The 22,218-nt window shown below is 34.1% G+C and overlaps 1 protein-coding gene across 3 annotated transcripts in view; it reads left to right on the top strand.

Annotated features, from left to right (window-relative positions):
• Positions 1-22,218, top strand: part of IPO11 (importin 11) — a 225,219-nt gene that overhangs the window by 42,459 nt on the left and 160,542 nt on the right. For all 3 annotated transcript variants that reach the window (XM_046671978.1, XM_046671979.1, XM_046671980.1), the window contains exons 6-15: positions 1,290-1,422; positions 4,119-4,177; positions 8,880-8,928; positions 10,402-10,472; positions 12,948-13,140; positions 13,844-13,996; positions 16,201-16,244; positions 17,706-17,796; positions 19,976-20,023; positions 20,813-20,918. In XM_046671978.1, coding sequence (XP_046527934.1) covers positions 1,290-1,422; positions 4,119-4,177; positions 8,880-8,928; positions 10,402-10,472; positions 12,948-13,140; positions 13,844-13,996; positions 16,201-16,244; positions 17,706-17,796; positions 19,976-20,023; positions 20,813-20,918 — 947 coding nt within the window. The remainder of the gene's footprint in view (positions 1-1,289; positions 1,423-4,118; positions 4,178-8,879; positions 8,929-10,401; positions 10,473-12,947; positions 13,141-13,843; positions 13,997-16,200; positions 16,245-17,705; positions 17,797-19,975; positions 20,024-20,812; positions 20,919-22,218) is intronic.

Here is a 22,218-nt window from a genome sequence, read left to right as displayed (position 1 = left end):
CCTGTGGTCCTTGTCCCATAGACCAGAAACACTGACCAAAGCAGTAGGGGCTGGATGACTCCAGTGTAAGTTGTGAGATGCCCCATTGCTGAGGAGCCAATTCTAGACTGTAACTAAGTGGTTTTATATTTTGCAACTCTGTTCTGAATGGATGGGCTAGAAGGCTCTGTACCTTATGAGAGCCCAGGAGGCCATGAGAAACTGTCTCATGACAGCCCAACAGAGGAGATAGGGAGGTGAGCAGGAGATGGTCTCGTAGCAGAGTTCCTTACAAGTCATCCATCCTCTTGTGTTCCAGGAGGATTGCAAGATGTTTTGCCAAGACTCAGATTAGCTGTTGTTCAAGCCTTTGCCTGTGTGGCCTATGTAGATATTTGCAAAGTTGCTAGGGGATATGGTGAAGCTGTTTCCCTACACCTGTGAGCACAGGCCATTAAAATTACTGAATTACAATAATAAAAATGAAATTTGAGTTTTTGATAGCAATATTATATTTACAGGATTGTATTTCTGACTGGTTTCGGATGCCTAACCTGAGTGTAAATACAGTATTTAATTAGTTGAAATGATATACCTTAAATAAGAAAAAATCATTCTGGAGTATGCTAATGGTAACTAGTCATGTGCACTGTCACCTAATTTTATTTCAAGTAAATGGCCATGTAGGCACAGCTGGATTGGTTTTAGACCTTCTGGAAAAAAACCTGAAGATATCACTGGAAGATAGATGGTTCGGCCTCAACCTGGGAGTCAGAGGCTAACTGTGCCTCAGTGTGAGAGTTGGGTTAAATGCCAGTACGTGTTAGGAAAGCAGCCTGACAAGTGATGTGGTTTCTGTGTTCCTGGCTTTAAGTGCCCAAAAAACATTTGGGTAGCACTGGCAGAACACAGACATTTGACTCCTTTGTATTTCTTAGTATATTGATTTATCTAATATACTCAGTGACAGTCCCTAAGTAAGTGTTTTTAAAACCTGAGAGTTACAGCCTCTTAGTGGAAGGAATAAAGAGTATAAATAGAAAATATTCTGCAGTGCAGGCATTAGGCTAAATTTTGTTTCAAGAAGCTAATGTTTTAGGGGTGTATGTGTTCATAACAGAAGCCAGTGTAATCTATACTTCTAGGCATTTTGGCTTAAAAAGTTTGAAACATTGTGATAAATGACACGACTATTTCAAATCTCATTGAAAATGTGTGCTCAATTTTAAAACCGAAATGTATTACTATGTAGGTCTAATTACTGAAATCTGTAATATGTTGTGAATAAGTTTGTTGATCTTTCTTTGCAGTTAGCTTCTGGAATTTATAATTTTGCCTGCTCTCTGTGGAATCATCATACAGATACATTCCTACAACAAGTTTCTTCTGGCAATGAAGCTGCAGTTCTAAGTTCACTAGAACGAACTCTACTATCATTGAAAGGTACTATTAAACTTGATACGTTCATTTTAGAAATTACGTACCTCAGAACAGTCACCAAATAGTTTCTCTGGATGGATTTTCCGTTCCCAGTTGCCCTAGGAGAATAAGGGGTTAATCTCTCCTTCAGAGATAAGGGCTTATTTGTAGTTTATTTTCCTTTTGTGAGAATAGCTTTTCCTCTCCTGTGTCTAATTTATGAAAGTGTGCAGTGGTTTTCTGTTATATTGACATTACTGGGGTGTCATGGCTCTGAGTACATTCCTTTCAAATACTTGTACTTTTTTTTGCTGCTTTTTTGCATTTCTCATTCTGGGCTCCTGCACTTATTGCCCTGCTAACTTTCCTAAACTTCTGGCCCCAAGGCTTAGTTGAGCTCTATCTCCCAGCTCTTTTCCCCCTGAGAACTCAGGGTCCATCTTTCTTGTTTGTACCTCAGGCTCACTTGGATTTTAGAAGGTGCTTGATGAGGTGCTGTCTTAGTCTGTATTTTCCTGCGCTTGGCTTGTGGGCGTTTCCTTAGCATGCATCTCTGTTTCATCTTCCCCAAGCTGAGTTATTTATCTTGATGAATATATTCCAAGGTTCCTTTCCTTTCTGATGGAAACACTCCCTGGACTCATTCTCTTTGTCTTCTAGTCTCTCTCCTTCTTTTCTGGTTGCTAAGGCTCTTTTAGTTTGTGTTTCTTAGTTTGATCTCAGGCAGCCTTTAATTCTCTTACTCCAGCTCGTTTTGCATCCTTATGTTTTATTCATACATCCTTTTATCGTACTAACCCTGGTACCTTAGGATGCCATCATACACTCTCAGCACTACTCTAATGCATCATTTATATTAACCAGACAGTGGATGCACAAACCCCAAACTGTCAGCACATTTTGGTGAACCTTGTGGACAAAAGTGTGAATGATTTTAACGGACTATTGACAAGTAAAATCCGGCATCTAGGTGGTTATACAAGTGAGTATAGAGGTTTTATCAGCGTCCTTGAGGAAATTAAAAGGCTTTAGAGAGAAATGTTTACTCAGAAAGAATTAGAGAAAATGATATAAGGTTATATACACAAAACTGCTTGTAAGTACTGTATTTAATGATTAAGGAATTTTCACAAGTTCTTTTGATTGTAGTTTTCTTGCCTTACTGATTTCAAAACCTATCTCTTGACAGAAAGGATGCAGCTCTACTCTATATTAACCTGCTTTAAGCTTTTCAATACCTCCTCATCTCAAGGGCTGAGATACACATTAGCATTTCTAAGGCATCTTGACCTAGAAAAATCCCATAGCATTTTCCTTTAGAATACTTGTTCTGTTCAGCCTTAAATTACTGTCCTGTTGTGATGTAAGAAGTACTTAGGACTAGAGGTTTTGTTACACGTAGTCTCTGAGTTTATACCCACGTGTATTTAGTATCATTTAGACATGCATGCGTTCATTATTGCATTAAACAAATTTATAGGTGGGTGCTTAGCACTGGGGAGACAGAAATAATAAACTGATCACACAAATACATGTAAAATCACATCAGTGTTGGGGGGCCTTATGATGTTATGATAACTGATAATATAGTCAGAAAAGACTTCCCTGAGAAAGTGATGTTTGAACCAAAATCATACAGGATAAGTGGAAGTTAACCATGTGATGAAGGGAGAAAAAAATACCCTCCCAGGTAGTGGGGACCAAGGTCCTGTGGCGGGAAAGAGAATCCAGAACAAGTGACTCGGTTTGAACCCTATTTTCTCCTGTTATGATGTGCTAACTTCTGGGTTTTATATAATTGATGATATGAAACTGAAGGACTTGTAGACGGTTGCATTCTAAACCTAATTTTAATATACTGCCTTTAGTCTGTACCTCATGAACACTAGCTCTTTAGTTATATAGATAGCAATGTTGTCTATAAAGTTGTTAAGGTGAGGTGACTTTAAATTTTGTAGTCTCTTATGCTGCCATCATTCTCATTGTTACTGAATTGTGCTATTCTACATATATTATATTATTGAATCCTTTAATAACTCTTTGAAGTAGGACTTATCAACTACATTTTACAGGTGAGGAATGTGAGATCTAGAAAAGTTGCCCAAAATAATACAGTTGTAGATATTGGAGCTAGAATTTAAATCTAGATCTGACTTCAACTCTTATCGTGCTTCTCTGCCTGTGTATATCAGTTTACTCATAAAATGTGATGCTTATAATTGAGCTCTATAGTCTATTCCAGATTTGGAAATAGAATTTAATTTTTGTATCCCTTTTAGGAGATACTATATTTTCATTAATATAGCCTATAACTGAATGAAGCTTTTTGGTCACTGTTGAAGCATAGTTTAAAGTTTATGGAATAGAGATAACTTCCTCATTTTCAACCTGTAGGGGTTATCGCAGGTGAGAAGTACTAACACTTATATAAATTAAAATAAATTTTCTAATGTAGTTTTAGAAACATGAGTAGTTATGATCATAGGTGAGAAGATCACTGCTTTTGAGTCACAAGAACTTGGCTTTAGTTTCATCTTTGCCACTTAGTAACCAATCGATGACCAGGGGTTACCTTTCTTTATCCATTAAATGAAAAGATTAAGCTAGATTAACCTCCAAGCTTGATGAAACTTCTGATTCTGAGTCTTTATTATGATTATGATTTTGATAGGATAAAATATGAAAAAAAAGATTAAGTAAAACTTGCTTTTACTTTTTAGTGCTGCGTAAGTTAACAGTTAATGGATTTGTGGAACCTCATAAGAATATGGAGGTGATGGTAAGTGAAAGACGTAATTGATTCTTTGTGACTTTGGGGAGGTGCTTGGTATTTTCCTGAATGTTTTAAAGCTTATTCTTTTTTTTTTCTGGTGAGAAAGATTGGCCCTGAGCTAACCAATCTTCCTCTTTTTGCTTGAGGAAGATTGTCACTGAACTAACCTCTATGCCAGTCTTTCCTCTATTTTTTTGTATGTGGGGTGCTGCTGCAGCATGGTTTGATGAGCGGTGTGTAGGTCTGAGCCTGAGATCTGAACCCATGAACCCCAGGCCGCCGAAGCAGAGTACGTGAACTTAACCACTATGCCACTGGGCCAGCCCCTAATGCTTATTCTTTTTACTTGGCATTCATTTAAGTTTTTTATTAAGTGACTGTCTGGTTTTTTACCATTCTGTGTTATGTTATACTGTACTTTTAAACTTGTGGTCTGAGTTCACGACATCAAAGCAGCTGTTGTGTGAAGGAGAGGAAGAAGGCCTAGGATGGTTCTGAAGATTCCATGGTCCATTGAAAGTGTTAGTTTGAGTTTGAGTTGAAGTGAACTCCTGTGAATTTGAGTGCAGTTAAAACATTACCAGATGCATTGTAGATAGCTATTTATATCCTTGATATTTTCCTTTGTCTGTTTTTATGTATTTAAAATGAATTGTTTTTCCCTCTAATCATAACATTTATACATGGTCTTTGTAATCAAAAAAAAATAATATACAAGAGGGGAAAAGCCCATTGATAAGCCCAAGTTGTGATGTATATTCATTGTTAGTATAGTGTCATCTACTTTTTCTATGTGCCAAAATATGAAGCTGCGTGTATTTTATCCCTAAACAAAATGGAGTTGTATTATACTTACTCAGATCTGTATTAATTTTCACAGTGAGTTTAGGTCAGCTAAAATATTACTTTCTGTGGATTGTCTTGGGGGTTGCACAAAAACTGCGGGAAAAGTACATGTAGTTGGATCTTTGGGTCTACCCTACTAGATTGGACCAGAGCCACTCTTTTTTTTTTTTTTTTTAAATCTTTAGTATATTTTGTATATCAGTAAGATTTTGATTGAAATGATGGGCTGGTTCTGTTGTTAAAAGAATTTAAAAACTGCTAATATATATCATTATAATGTAATTGCTATTTTGTTTAAAAAAGTTACATATTTTTTTAAGTTAAAAAACACAGAAAAGGAAATAGGAAATAAAAAATCATTTTTAAAACTTACTATCAGAGATATTGCTAAAATTTGTAAGTATCCCGTAAGACGTCTTATGCATATTCTTTCAAATATTCTTTCTCTCTTCCTCAATTTTTTATAAATGGGACCTACATGCTGTTTTTTTACTTCTTATTAAACTCAGTATTTTGTAGATGTTTTTCTCACGTAAGTAATATGGTTATCTGTCATGATTTTAATGATTGGTAAATCCACATGATTACTGTCGGTGGACTAATTTTTTAAAAAATGATAAAATATGGAGTTCCTATACTGTACTTGCCCAGATAGCTACTGATGGACATATAGATTGCTTCCAGTTTTTAATTGTTGATAAATGATTGTGGAATGAGCATCTGAGTACATATGTCATTGTGTGCTTTTCTAATGATCTCTTTAGGATAAATTCCTGGAAATGGAGATGTTGGGTTAAAGTTTGTACACATTTATAGTATTGATGCGTATTACCAAATTGCCAGAAGTTATATCCAGAACCAACCACAGTTTTAAATACCGATACATTTTAAGTATTTATATTTATATCTATTGCCATAGTGCCAGAAAACATTTTCGAGAAACCAGTTTGACAGCTCCCCCTCAATTCCCTCACTATGAATCTAAGTTTTCCACGAAGGCAGAGACTTTGTTTCATTCACTGTTCACCCCAGAGCTTGAAACAGTCTTTACCATATAGTAAATGCTCAATAGTTATTTTTAAATGAATGAGTATATGATATGGTAGAAACATCATCTCAAAAAGCTCAGTACTAATCTTTATTTGTAGTATTGTCACTGAGCAATGGGCTTACTCTGCTTGCTGCAGTCTGAGCCAGTTAATCACGATGAGGTAGAGCTCGAGAGAGGAAGCATTTATTCGATTACCCGGCATAATCGGAAGATGGCAGACTAATGTGTCAAAGAAGACCATCTTAATTGCAGAATCTTGAGGCAGTTGTATAGGGAAAATGGGCAGTAAGGAGGGGGTTTAGAAATGTTGGCCTTCAGGCAGGACAGACTCCAGGGTCCTTTATTGTTCTTTTCTTCTGTCAGTGATGATGAATATCCTCCAGGTATTTCTCCTTCCTGGAGGCCTTCTTGTTCCTTGGGAAAATTTGTTAAGATTGTTAAGAACAAGACTATCAGAGTACCTCAGCAAGGGTATGTGCACAAGATCAGGGCCATAAAATCATGAAAGCATGTAGTAATTTATAATGAGTATATCCTAGAAGGATTTTAACTAGGAAAAGGTCATTTAGTGTGACAAGATGGCCTCACTTACATTCATTTACGGTATTATTGTTTCATAAAATTATATTAGCTAAAATATTATGTTCGTCAATTTTTTTCCGGCAAAAATGGATTGATTTGAATCACATTCCTATAAACTGGAATAGTGGTTCTCACTGGATACTGTCAGTATTTTGTGAGCCTTTGGCTTCCCTTGAAAGTCTTCTGTCTACAGAGACTATATGTCAACCTTTACTAAATTATAAATGCTATATGGTAGCATTTAAGGTATATTGACTAGTTGGAAAGAGAGTATAGTTTTAACACATTAAGGACAGCCTTTCAAATAACATAAAGATCTTAAAACTAACATGGAACTTAAAAAATACTTGAGAAGTGCTGTATGGAAGTGGTGAGATTTTGGTTTCTGGAGACAGGTAAAGTAGATTTGAATCTTGACTGGGCCGTTTCCTGACATCATGTCCTTGGGCTTATTTACTTATCTTCCCTAATACTCACTTTCCTTTTTTGTATTATGGAGATGAAATAATAGTACCTCATTGGATATTGTGAGCGTTAAGGGAGATAATTTTTGTAACGAGTTCAGCAACTAAAGTGCTCTGTAAATTACCGTTTAATATTATTTTAATATGAGTTCTATTATTATGTAACGTAAGTCAAGTTACTTTATTTAGACTACAGATGTCAGCTGTCCACAATTCTAGAAATCCCTGATTCTCTTGTAGAGCTTACTAAAATTGATGGCCTGTATAATTTTCTACTTTCTTTGGAGAACCCTGACTGATAACACTAATTTTATTTAAAAGAAAGTAGAATAAGATTCCTTCTATCTTATAGCTACTACCATATGGGACCATGGGACCCTTGTATAAATTTAAGACACGTATGGAATCTCAGTGATCTTATCCTTCCTACATTGAAACATTTTGCTGTTTCATCATCCTAGGAATTATTTTATTGTTCCTTATTGTCACTTATCAGTTATTCTCAACTGTGCTTAAAAAGACTGAAGTAGAATGAAAATAGAAGAATGATGGAATTGCCAGAAGGATGAAGCAATAGCGACATTAATTGTCATCCTGCAGTTTTCTTACTGTGTTGCCTACAGTGCCCACTATATTGTATCATCTTTCGAGAAGGTATAAAAGAAGACTGGAAATACTAACTTTTTACTCTGTTTTTAGCTTTTGTTTAACACAGTTGAGAATTCAGAATTCAGTTGAGAATTCTGCCCAAAATGGCAGAGAGAAGAAAATTGACAGAGGAAGATGTTTCATAATTTTTAGATGAATCAGAAGATGAATGCTCTCAGAGACTAAGAGCAGGACTCTAGACCCTATTGATGGTGGTGAAATTATCTAAGTAAAATCTCAGCCTCTGACTCTTTAGATGATGATACCCTAGTGGAAGTGTCTCAAACTCAAGAATTGATGAGTGAACAATCTATTTTTAAGGACACAAGGAAGTATAGCATTCTATTCTAGTTAGTTATTCCTCAGGAAGGCTTTCATTGTGAGAAAGACCTGAATCATTCTATTTGCTAAAAGGACATGTGACATCTTTTATGGTGGTTATACACCAAAATTTGTTGATACGAAGAGGTCTGCAATGTTTAAATTCTTAAGAATTTTAATAAAGTTGTTTCTCATTATCCCTTTATATTTATTTCTGTAAAGTTTTCATAACATGTTTTAAAATATATATTAAAAAATAAGAGTTCATTGAGCTGGTATGGTAAATGGTAATGTTTGTCTTCTCTGATATCTGAAGGCTCGTGTGTTTAATACTTGAGATTAAGAACCTCTGTTTTAAATAATTGGTACCATTTATTCATATATTGAATACTTATTATTGCCAAATACCATTCCTGGATTCTGGGATAGAGCAATAAACAAAGCAAAGTTCTGCTCTCAAGGAGCTTGTATTCTAGTAGGAGGAGACAGAGAATAGACAGTGTGTCAGGGGGTTATAAGGGCTGTGAAGAAAAATAGAGGAATAGAGAGTATTTAGTGAAATAGAATACTTAATAAATTATTTATTTATTGCAAAGTGATTTAGGTAACTGAAGAGATGAAATACTATAGTTATTTTCTTGTAGAAGACTTGTTTAAAATAATGAATTTCTTTTACTTTATCTAATTTTGACTTTTTTAAATGATGTGATAGTCATGTTTTAGTATCCGGGAAAAGTATAAGGTGAATGTTTATATCAGAATAAATCGAGACACTTAAAAAAAAATTCTTTCCTAGGGTTTTTTACATGGAATATTTGACCGTCTGAAACAATTTCTGGAATGTAGTAAGTACTTCCATGACAGTAGTTTTTACTATACAATTCTTACTCATTAATATCTTCTGCTCTACACTTGCAAATCTGGAGAGAGGCTGTAAAATCTTATATTTTGATAATTAGTTCTCTGAAGTTAAATTGGAAGCTCAACTTTGTCTTCATATAACTGTCTTGTCCTGAGTATTGAGGAAACCTTTTTTCTAAAAATATCTATTTTGTGTCCATTCCTTCCTTGTATTTCTGTTGCTACTACTCTTTTCCATGTAGATATCCACAACCGTCATATGTTTAACAAATATTCATTAAGTGTAGACCCAGTGTCCAATGCTGTTTAGACTTCTTAGAGATTGTGTTTCTTTAGTACATTTTATGTATCTATATAATACTATAAACTTCCATAAATGGTACTTTCATTTTGTAAATCCCTTGTTCCTTAACCTTCAATGGTTTACCTCTAGGACCCTTTCTAATACATTACCCCATACAAGGAATTTAGCATGTATATTTGTATTGTATTATATTGGTGGTTTGTTTATTATTCTTTTGTCTTCCCTATGATTGTAAGTACCTTTGCTCAAGGTACACACACATGTATAGGATATACACATACACGTGCATACATGTGCACATAGACATATGTATATCCTGTATATGTGTGTTTTTGTATACGTGTGTGTGTATTTGGGGACTTACTATCCTGAAAAGACATTTTAGTGTATTCACTTTTAGGGAGTTGCTGATTGTTTTATGTCATTCATTTTCAGGTTAGTAAAAGCATTGTTGAGTCTATTGCTGTGCATTGTTCTGGGTACTGTGCATGCAAAAATGAATAAGATAGCTCATCTAATGTAGTTTATTTTTCTAAAAATGGTCATTTTTCCTGGTCATCCCCATGGAAGAAGCAGAAAGAAGAATAAAAGTCCTTCCAGGAGAGGAGAATGAGATAAATGATGAGACAGAATATGAGTATGATTAGAGAGCAGAGTAGTTGATGGACAGATGGACATTATTTGAATGTACAAAAATTCGTTAATTATGCCGGAGAAATTATCAGAAGAAAATTGTCAAAAGTTGTAGGAAAAATAATGGGTACATTAGTCTTTGAATGCTCTGTTTTTACTTATGTTGCTTGAAAAGTATTTCAACTATGACTAATTTAGATTTCTAAACATGATTTATGATTGGATAAACTTTCTATCATTTTACTTTAAAATCGGCCCATTTGGCATTTTAGGATGAATTTTGTGAAATGTAGCACTGAGGATCACTGTATCTAAGTCCAAATCTTGATATTGCTTTTTAAAAACTTTATTTTTATGGTTTATTTGTTTAGAGTTGGGAGTACACACTAATGAGTTCATAATGCAAAATATGAAAAAGTATATCTGACAATATTTTTGTAAAAAGTTTTGTCATTGTCTTGGTTATGAATTTATAGAATATTATAAACTTGTACTAATATTTGAAATGTATTTTTAACAGGTAGAAGTGTAGGTACAAATAATGTATGTAGAGATAGACTGGAAAAGACCATCATTCTTTTTACCAAAGTGGTAAGTTTTCTTTTTATCTTAAGTATCTTTTCTCAAATAATATGCACATACTCAAGTTCAGTAAGGAAAGTGATATTTTTCTAAGCAGACATTTTTACTTTAGTGTAAAGTAACTTATTTTCTAACTGCTTATAGGAATGCTAAAAGAAACTTTTGTGTCTTGAAGGCTTTAGAATGCATATAATAGTTAAATTTATATACCATATATCATAGTATTGATGTAAAAAAATCAGTCCTAATAAATGAGAAGTTGATTCCCCTAAAGCTCAATATTCTCAGAGCCATTGGAAAAAGAAGATAGCGGTGCAGCTCAGCAGGCAGTATATCACATGTAGCAGGCAGTGCATTGTCAGGAAGTCAGTATATTCAGAATGACAGATTATCATCATCAGTATCTTTTGACTGGAATTATATGGGTGTACTATGCTAGGCAATGTGTGTAAATTTCTGATAAAATTAAGCTTTGTAAAAATAGTAGTTTTTATGAATTTTTTTCTTTTCTAATCTGAGGAAGATTAGCCCTGGGCTAACATCTGCCACCAGTCCTCCTCTTTTTGCTGAGGAAGACTGGCCCTGAGATAACATCCATGCCCATTTTCCTCTATGTTATATGTGGGACATGTGTCACAGCATGGTTCGACAGCAGTGTGTAGGTCTGCATCTGGGACCAGTGAACCCTGGGCCCCCAAAGTGGAACATGCGAACTTAACTGCTGTGCCACTGGGCTGGCCCCAGTTTTTGTGAAATTTTGAGCTTGGAAGGTTGGGAGAAGTGTAAAGAATTTGATTATAGCATTCAGGAAGACCTAGTTTGAAAACTGTGTTGCACCAAAACAGGTAGTTTAAGACAGGTGGCAATATCTAAATCTGTAGCCTATTTTCCCTGTTTCATTGAAGGTTAATTAACAGGATTGAGGTTATATGTTCCTTGGGAGGGGAAAAGAGGAGTAGAAGTGAGCTGTTCTTATTTTTGTGGTCAGGTAGCAGTAACCTTTGGTTTCAGTTGTCTTTATTTCCAACTCTCACATTCCAAATAGCCTCAACAGCAAAAGCCCACCTAATCTTCCAAGATCTGGTATAAAATTGACTCATATCATTTAACTTAAAAACAAAAAATACAAAGCAAAGTAAAATAAGATGATATGGTTCGTTAGTGGGGCTGTGCAGTGTTCATAATTTCATTTATGAAATTCATATTTATGATCTCTATGACTTCATTAAAGCTTTTAAAATCTGGACATTTCAAACTGCCTCCAGATAGAATTGAATAACTTTGAGTGCCTATGAGGTCATCACTTATCCTCAGCAATTATCAACAGATGGTTATGGTCAATTCTGTTTTGTCTCTCTGTTTCTTCTTCTTTCCCTCCTTGCTGTTGGTTTTAAAGCAAATCCCAGATATCATATAGTATTATCTGTAAATATTTCAATATGTGTCTTTAAGTGATAAAGGATTAAAAAAACCCAAACACATAAGACCATATCACATTTAAAAAGTAGGAATGACTTTTTAGTCAGTTTTCAGATTTCTCATAAATTTTTTATAGTTGGTTTATTTGAATCAGGATTCAATAGTGTCAGTCCATGTTTTTTTCCCCTTGCTATTTATTTGTTGAGGTGACATATCATTTTCTGTAGAATTTTCCATGTTTTGGATTTGGCTGCTTGCATCCCGATGTATTATTTAACATGTTCCTTTGTCTCCATACTCCTCCTCCCATAGTTCTTATAAATTTGTAGTTAGGTATAGAGGCTTGATCACCTTCAGGCTTTTTTGTTCGTGGAGGAGGGTGAGGATGACCAGAATGCTTTACAGGTGGTGCCCTGTAGTTCGTATTGTATCACATCAGGAGATACACAATGTCTGGTTGTCTAACATTGATAAGTGAGCTGTCCATTATAAAGTTTCTCAAGAGCCTTTACCCTCTTGATTTTAGAAGCCATTGATGATTATGACCTAGATCCCTTGTTTGCATAGGAGTTACAAAATGATAGCATTCTAATTCTGTTATTCCTTTTGCATTTATTAGCTGGAATTCCTCTGTAAAGAACAGATCTGTCTCATCAACTATTTGATACATCGAAATACAGTTCATGCAGGAAAAGCAGGATAATTTTTTTTGATTCTTTGCCTTTATTGCCTTTTAAAGGCCTATCTTTTGTATACTTATACTTTTTGTGTCATATTTACCCATTGTTACCAAATTAATTATGAAGTGGGTATATTTTGGACCCTGTACTACAAATAATAGAAAGTTCTTGTTATGAGATATAATCTGATATAATCCACACTATATGATGTACCCCAAGAAGTATATAACATGTATATTACATGTGAAACTGTATATTCACAGACTTTCCACCAAAGTTTAAAACTTAGTAAACATTTATTAGCAAGTTATAACTTGAGGTACTTATGGATGATTATATTCTTAGATGAATTTGGAGAAGTAATTCTTAATTTTTTTCTTTATAGCTTTTGGACTTCTTGGATCAGCATCCCTTTTCGTTTACTCCTCTAATTCAGAGATCACTGGAATTTTCTGTAAGCTATGTATTTACAGAAGTTGGTGAAGGCATTACATTTGAACGATTCATTGTCCAATGCATGAATCTTATTAAGATGATTGTCAAAAATTATGCTTACAAGCCATCCAAAAATTTTGAAGGTAATGCTTTACTGGTAGTTTTATTTTTTTCGTTTCCTTATTTTAATCTGACTGAAGTAATTGCTATTTATATGTGAGTTTTTTTGAAATTATTTAAGTCTGAAAAGTAAAATATTTCTGGGACATAAAGATAAAGATAAGGGTCTTTAATATGCGAATGCTAGCTTTTAAAAACCATACAATGCATTTGGTAGATTGTCTTTTGTAGGACAGTAGAAGATCGGTTGAAGCCTAGGGATGTTAAGAATCAAGTACTACAGCAACCACTTCAGCTCATGTTCTAGGCTGTATTTATTTGAATAGTTAAAAGTTTTCTCTGACTTTATATAAAGTGAGGATGCTTCTAGGCAGGTTAAATTGTTTGCTATATTATTTGGGATTCATTCATGGGCATGTGTACTGAGATAAATGAGGAAGTCTTATAGGAGAGAGAGAGAGATGTAAGTCAGTCCTTTCAGTATGGTGTGATAATATAGTATGGTAATGTACAAGCTATAGTGTAAGACAGAAGCAAGACTGATGTGTGTGTGGTATGAAATAAGAAAAGCGTCTCGTTGAGATTGGTCCATAATGAAAATGAAAATTTGTTCACGACTATACCTTTTCTCTCAAGATGCGGTATTTTTAGTTTATTTAAGTTACATAATCCAACTTGGGTAGAATGTTTGTCTGCACAATTAATTTGGAAATTTTATTTTTTTAGATAGCAGTCCTGAAACTCTTGAAGCTCATAAGATTAAGATGGCATTCTTTACATATCCCACTTTGACAGAAATATGTAGAAGATTAGTCTCTCATTATTTTCTCTTAACTGAAGAAGAACTGACAATGTGGGAAGAAGACCCAGAAGGCTTTAGTAAGAATCGATTTTCAGTTTTTGCATGTTTTTCTCCCCCTTCCATAAATGGATATAATCTATTTGAATGATAAGTATAATAACTTTGTATTTTAATATAGCACTTTTGATCTGAGAATTTTGATTTCTAAAAATTAACTTATCCTCCTCTCTTTGTTAGCCGTTAGATCAAACCGAGAAGGAGAAAATGAGTAACTTGTTCAAATATATCTAATTTTCTCTGGAGAGAGATTTTGTTAATTTTTAGATGTTCTTATGACTGTATCATGTAGTTTAAAACAAATATAAAATTAATTGCTTGTTTCCATTATCAGATCTGTTTCTACTATGTGATTCATTCCATATTATTTTTTTTCAGTAGTTTTTTTATTGAGGTTATGATAGTTTACAACACTGTGAACTTTCAGTTGTACGTTATTATTTGTCAGTCATATTATAGGTGTGCCCTTTCACCCTTTGTACCCACTCCCCACCTCCCTTCCCCCTGGTAACACTAATCTGTTGTTTTTGTCCATGTGTTTATCTTCCATGTATGAGTGGAGTCATAAAGAGTTGGTCTTTCTCCATCTGGCTTATTTCGCTTGATATAATACCCTCAAGGTCCATCCATATTGTCGTGAATGGGATGATTTTATCCCTTTTTTTGGCTGAGTGGTATTCCATTGTGTATATATACCATTTCTTCTTTATCCCATCATCAGTTGATGGACACCTAGGTTGCTTCCACATCTTGGCTATTGTGAATAATGCTGCAGTGAACATAGGGGTGCATAAGTCTCTTTGAATTGCTGATTTCAAGTTCTTTGGATAGATACCCAGTAGTGGGATGGCTGGATCATATGGTATTTCTGTTTTCCATAGTGGCTGGTGCATAGTGGCTGCACCAGTTTGCATTCCCACCAGCAGTGTATGAGGGTTCCTTTTTCTCCACAACCTCTCCAACATTTGTTATTTTTTGTCTTGGCGATTATAACCATTCTGACGTGTGTAAGGTGATATCTTAGTGCAGTTTTGATTTGCAGTTCCCTGATGATCAGTGATGGTGAGCATCTTCTCATGTGCCTGTTGGCCATCCTTATATCTTCTTTGGAGAAATGTCTGTTCATATTCCCTGCCCAGTTTTTGATCGGATTGTTTGATTTTTTTTTTTGTTGACCATATTATTTTTTATTTGTAGAAATTTTTACTTCAGAAAGAAATTTGGAGATGAAAATTTCTGAATTACTGAATGGGTTATCTATTTAAATTTTAATTTAAATTAATTTTTTGATGGTTAAAATCTTTTTACAGGAGATCTTTTTATCTTTTTGAATTTTAATAGTAGATAGGATAAATCTCTCCAGGGCCTTGGTACAATAAATCAAGGCATTATGTGTCTAATAAAGTGCTTGTATGTGAATATAGTTCCTGTGTGTGAATCACTTTTGCTGTGGTCAGACGTAGGTATATTTTAGCCTCCACTCATCCCTTTGGCTGGGTGCCCTTATGTGGTTATACACGTATGTATATATGTATATATGTATTAGGAAATGTTTTAAGAACACCTTAAACATTTTGGAAGACTCATTTTCCTCTTCTTTTTGTCATTTAAAAATAATTTTAGTTCATTTAGAAAATACTACACTATATAACGTGTCTTTTTTGTTTTTGCTTTTTCTCTTAGCTAAAAATCTTGTTTCATATTGCTTTTTTTATGCAGTATATGTAATAATACAACATGAAACACTGAATCCTTAGATTTTTAAAAGTCTCTGAAGTATTTTCTTTAAATATAGGAAATGGATGGAAAGTGCGATTATTCATTTTAACTTGTAAAACATTATTGTATTGAAATAAAATGATTCTCAGGATTGTAGCTATAGTGTGTCATAACATCAGATACCCTGAAAGTGACAGGTGCGGTGAGCTTTCCTCTATACAGAATTAGTAATGAAAGTGGGGATGATTATGGATATAAGCACTTGATAGGTGACTGTGATATCCACACATGTGATCTATAGATAACACATGTGATCTGTGGCTTATAGTAAAGAAGTGTGTGTAAGGCCTTCTGTTCTGGAGGATTTGCTTTTAGTGTTATGTTTAACAAATTCACAGAAATATTATACAGATATTACTTAAAATATTTGTTTTCCAAACTAAGATTTTGGAAACATCATTATTGCATTTCTGGAAAGCATCATTTGTCATATTTTTAATTGCAGCAGTGGAAGAAACAGGAGGAGATTCTTGGAAATACAGTTTGAGGGTAAGTATTAATTGAGAGAAAAATTGGTAGGGAGAAGCTTAATGCTTCTGTAACTCATAGTAGAGAATGGTACTCTATTGAAGATTCCAAACATTGTTACACAGATAGAAAACTATAATTGCAAGAATTGACATTTGAGAGGAAAGTACTTAAATTATGAAATTTAATCTGAAAAATGTTTTTGTTTGGGGTTTGCAAACTGAATTTTTATTCATTTTGCAGTACAGTTGATTGGGAAATAGTTGTAATTGCACAAATAGAAAATGTTCTTGAAAGTGAAAGCTACCTCTTTTTGGTGTTTTCCATCCTATTTCTGTGATTATAAAGCATCTTTTGATACATTATTTCTCTTCCTACCTACTGTGATTCTCAGAGATCAGCCCATAGCTTTTTAGTTATAGAATGCTTTTTAAACGTGTTTATTGATATGACCAACATTTGAGGAAGATTTATCAGATGTGGTCTTTGAACAGTTCTTTTTGTGAAGACTTGTGTTTACATAATTTGCCATTATTTTTCTAAACATGTATCTTAGTGTTTTTGGTTTCATAAGTTTACATAGAAAATGAGATTGTAAATTAGAAAAATTGCTTTAAAATTTTTTAAAAAAATTCACTGCTTTAATTTTTAAAACTTTCTCATATAGAAAATTTCAAATATATTAAAAAATAGAATAATATCATGAGTCTATATCTAAAACCTAGTTTATCAGTTATCAACTCATGGCTAATCTTATTTCATATTAGCACCTCCCCCCCAACTTGGATTATTTTGAAGTAAATATCTGAGATGATGTATTTCATTATTACATATTTCAGTATGTATACCTGTAAGATTCCTTTTTAAACAGGAAGCAGAACACTTTCAAAATTTAATTATAATTCCTTTATATAATGAACATCTGGTGATTCAGTACTTTTAAGGACCAAAATGAATCATCCTTTTTCTGTAGCTAACACTGTGATTTCTGTTACTATTTGTGTCTACTAAAAGAAAAACTACTCTATGTGGTGAATTGAATTTATGAGTTGCTGTTGTTACTTTTTATGTCATTGCTAAGAAGATATATACTTTTTAACATATTAATTCCTGGACAGCCAATCATGTATAGTACTCAATCTATAAATGAATGTGGCTACAGATTGCTTTTTTAATTTAAAGAATTATTAATTAAAAATGTAAATCATTTTCTCTCTTTAGTTTTACATTTTTAAATGCATAATACCAAATAATTGGAATGGAGAAATAAACTTTCTAGATGTTATGAATTAAATTATTATAATTTGATCATTTCCCGCTGTGTTTACAAAAACTAGTAATCTACTTTTTTAAAAAATCAAGAATTAGAAACATTTTCAGAGTTTTAGGGTTTTAAGAATGAATATTTTTTGCTTTATTGTAGAGTTAATCAGTACAGTATACCATTATTTTCATCAGAAATTTGTTTTTTTTTCCCTCCAGCCTTGCACTGAAGTACTATTTATAGATATATTCCATGAATATAACCAGACTCTTACTCCTGTACTTCTAGAAATGATGCAGACACTTCAAGGTGAGGAATATTTAGTGATACTTTGATTCATCTATTAATGAATGTTCAGTTGAAATAGTTGGAATGTCTGCTATGTGCAGTGCACTGTTTTCTAGATCATATAGTAGATATGAATTTGAGGAAGACAGAATAGAATGTGTTCTTTTCTGAAGGAGTGGCCTTCAGGATAGAGAACAAGAATGGGCAATTCACAAAAGAAGGCCTTGAGACAGGCCTTGAATGTGAGCGTTAGATTTTACTATTGTCAACATACGAGTAGCCTAAGCAAAATAGCAGGCAGGCAAGTATATTGCTTGGGGAAATGGTCTATCTGGAACATGTTGTGAGAAGTAGTGGGAGAAGAGGTTAGCATATTAGCCTCAGAATGGTGGCAGTGGGAATGGAAAGAAGATGATGGATTTAAGAGGGATGAAGTGAAATTTTTAGCACTTTATCATCACACTTGGTATACAAGTAATTATTTAACTATTAACAATGATTTATCATTTCTGACTTTCTTTTATACTGTACATTCCAGGGAGCAGGCTTGATCACATCTGTTTTGTTCACACATTATTCCCGATTCTTGGCACACTCAGTAGCTAATTTTTGATTGACTCTTGGCAGCTGATTGCGCTGGGTGAGGAAAAGTGATCAAAGATGATCCTGAACTCTAGAGTCTTCATGACAGGGAAAGCAGTTACTAGTAGTGGTTGGAGATAGAGGTATACTTTCGGAGTGTATATGTAAGGAACCTTGGGAGAGGAAAAGATGTTTAAAGACAGAACCTAAGACTTCCCACCTTTAGGGATATGAAGAGGTGAAGGGCTTGCAAAAAAGTGAGGTAAGAAGCTGTCTCAGAAGTGTGAAGAGAAGTGTGCCCATGAATCCTGGAGAAGAGCATGTTGTCAGAAGTCCGCTGCTGTAAGAGACAGAAGGCAGTGGAATCTTCAGAGACAGTAGATTATTTAGTTGGTTGGGGCAGGATCACACTGTAAGGCATCAAGGATTGAGGAGGTGGTGATCTAAGGAAGTAACAGCAAGAGATCTCCTGTAGGGAAGGAGGTTCCTGATCTTGTTTCAAGTTGTTGGAGGGTAGCTCACTCTTTAGGCTTTTGTTCTCTCAAAAGCTTAATAGTGTCCCTGCATAAATTATAAACCGAGGGAAAAAATGAGCTGTCAGTCAAATTTTACTGTGTTAATTTTTAAAGATAATTTGAACGTTAATTGTATTTTTGTGTAGATTGATTTCTAATGTACAGCTGAATTTCTTAATGCAGGATTACGCATTCTTAAATTTGATAATAGTTATACTGCCTAAGTTACCTTTTTGTTGAGTTTAGAATATTATTTCTGTTTTTTCCTGTGTATTTTTTTTAAACCAGTGTAGGAAAGTCTATAAGCTATTTAGGTTACACTGATAATTTTCTGTGTGCTGGTAAGGTTTTCATTGATTTCAGAGTTTAGTTAGTTTTCTTTCTGGAACAATTTGCTTATTTAGGGCTGTACTTTACTTTAGCTTATTAGACTAGTGAGCTTAAGAGTTCATTTTTAACAGCAGAAAAATGCTTTGATAAACTTGGCAGAAATCTTTCTATTGTAAAGAAATGTACTTCTTAAGTAAACTGTGTTTTTTATGTCTTAACCATAGTTTTCTTTCTGGATAGTAGTGCAGAGACTGCCAACTTTTTATTCTAAAGTTTCCATATTATGTAATGGCTATCACTTTTCTGTTTGTACTTTTCATTTTATTGTCATCCTTTAATAGACTGTCATGACCTGGTTTATTTTTTGTTTAGAACTTCTTGTGTAAATTGCCTATTCTTATTTTTTTTGTTTGTTTTTTCTGTTGTGGTATTCATCTTTTTATTTTTTCTTTTAAGAATTTTCTTTTATAATCAGAGTGTAATATAATAGTTAACAATTTGTGGCATATATTTTTCTAGAATGTTGTTTGACATAATATTTTTCAGATGTGTTATAATGATTTTTAAAACTGTAATATGGCTTTAGATGTTGTACCTGTATTTTCTAATGGTGACGATAACAAAACTTAGACTTTCCCTTTATGCCTATATGAGTATTTAATATCACAAAATATATTGTACTTAACTGAATCGAGAAACTAACAAATTGAGTTTAAATGAAATATCTTTTAAAAACTAGGTTTATTTACCTTTACTGATATTTGTTTTTTCAGGGCCCACTAATGTGGAAGATATGAATGCACTATTAATCAAAGATGCTGGTATGTTAAACTAAAATGGTTTAGAAACATTTGTTTCCTCAGGAGATGGTGTGTTTGCTTTGTGGTAGGTGTTATGCTGGGAAAGTTGGGATTCAAGGGTGCCCAAAATGCAGGAACTGTCTTGGGAGGGAGGTAAACCTGAGTAAGCAGACAGTTGATTATAAGAGTACCAGTTGATTAATGCCAAAAAAGGTGAGAATGAGGTAGTACTGTGGAAAACCACAAGGGAGTTTTGGTGTGCCTAGGGAAAGTCTCCTAAGGAAGTGTAACGGGAGAACACAAGGGTAAGTGGGAGTTAGCAGGGGGAGGGGCAGTGTGGGAAGACGGTTCCAGGCAGAAGGAGCAGTATGTACAAAAGCTTGAAGGGAAGAGGAGCAAGCACAGTTAGGTTTGGAACTGAAGTATTTTGGTTTAATTGGAACAGAGAGGTTAAGGGGTTGTGGTGAGAGATCAGGCTGGAGTGAGGGTAAGTAGGGACCAGATCATAAAATATTCCAGCCATTTGGAAGCAGATGTTATTTTATGATTTTTGTAATTTGACTTCAATATTTTTAAATGAATGTAATTTTCTGTTTGAAAGCACTAAGGAGTATTTAGGAAAAACATAAAGTAACTTAAATAATATTTCTAAAATGTCTGTTTAAAGTAATTTCCCTGATTAACATATTGTAGATTTCCCTTTATATGTTTCAAAGTAGTCCCTAAGGCCTAGTTTCTTACACAAGGATGCTGAGCAGTTGGTCCAGTGTCTGAAATTAAAATTATTTTCCTCTCAAATCTTCTTCTTAGTGTATAATGCTGTTGGATTAGCGGCTTATGAGCTGTTTGACAGTGTTGATTTTGATCAGTGGTTTAAAAACCAACTTCTTCCAGAATTACAAGTCATTCACAATAGGCAAGTATAAAACTTTATTATACACTTCTTTTACCTTGTTTATTTTTCTAATGAAGACAAAAAGGCATTAAATTTGCTTAAAATTAGAAGAAAGTCATTGTATGACTTAGCTGATCGTGTGTAGTGTAGAAAGGAATGAGACTTGTGAATCTTACAACTGAAAAATAAGCAAAGCAGTTTGTTATGTTATTTCAAATGTGAATTGTGACGTGTATGAAGTATTTGATGTTAGAGAAGATAGTTTCCAGGAGGAAATTTTATGCAAAGGTAAGGGAAGATGGAGGTCTCTGAATCTAGAAAGAAAATGTGTACAAAAGAAAGCCAGTTGGAGACTTAGCAGGGGCTAGGCTTGGTGTCAGAAGTAGCCTAACCAGAGTAACATCCACAAGAGGTGACCGCCTTGGGATCACACAGAGCACACGGCATGTCTTTTGGGAGAGGGTAGAGTAGGATGTGGAGACATTGTAGCTCAAAGCGTTTGGATACACTTTAGGCTCGTATTGAGGTGCCTAATTCAGTAGTACAGATCTGACGTTTAGGAGAACTATTGCGCAATTCTTATGTTTCATATATGTTTAAGTACTTGCCTAGTTATTTTAGTTTCAGATACTGAATGAGTAAAATGGAAGGCAAAGATCTTTCATAGCTTTTATAAATTTTTTCCTAGTTTAAAAGTAGAGACTTAAAAAAATTCCAAGAGACTTTGTTCTTGTTTTGAATCATGCACTTCTGTTGATTTGTTTTCTATAGTGTGGTACCTATCAGAATGCTCAGCATATAGTCATAGATCAGCTGACGTTTCTCGACTACTTTAATGCTGAGTAGAAGGCCATCCATATATGGATCGTTTAATAAATATTTAGAGCCATAAAATTGTAGAGGTAGAGATGCTTTAAAAGTAATTTTGACCAATAAGTAGCTATTTATCCATTCAGTTATTCTGTCATTTAGCTAATCAATAGATATTTTCAACACTTGGAATTTGCCATGTTCTGTGGAGCCAGTGGTGAGAGAGATGGCCTATGACTTTGCCCTCAGTGAGCTAGTGAACCTTTGATGGAGAGAAAGCCTTCAGTAGGGAGATAAATACGTGGTTTGATTGTCCTTAAACCCTAGAGGCTATTTATTCTGCACCTATGCTGTCTAGTACAGCACCTAGGGCATATGGCTGTTGAGTACTTGAAATGTACGCAGTGCAACTGAGGAAATGGCTCTCATTTTAATTAAAATTCAAGTTTAAAAACTAACACAGTGTAAAATATGTGTTGATTGATTATGTGTTGAAATGATAATATTTTGG

The sequence above is a fragment of the Equus quagga genome, chromosome 9 (assembly GCF_021613505.1).
Source record: "Equus quagga isolate Etosha38 chromosome 9, UCLA_HA_Equagga_1.0, whole genome shotgun sequence".
NCBI classification, from domain to species: Eukaryota; Metazoa; Chordata; class Mammalia; order Perissodactyla; family Equidae; genus Equus; species Equus quagga.
This window is presented reverse-complemented; position numbering and strand designations above follow the sequence as displayed.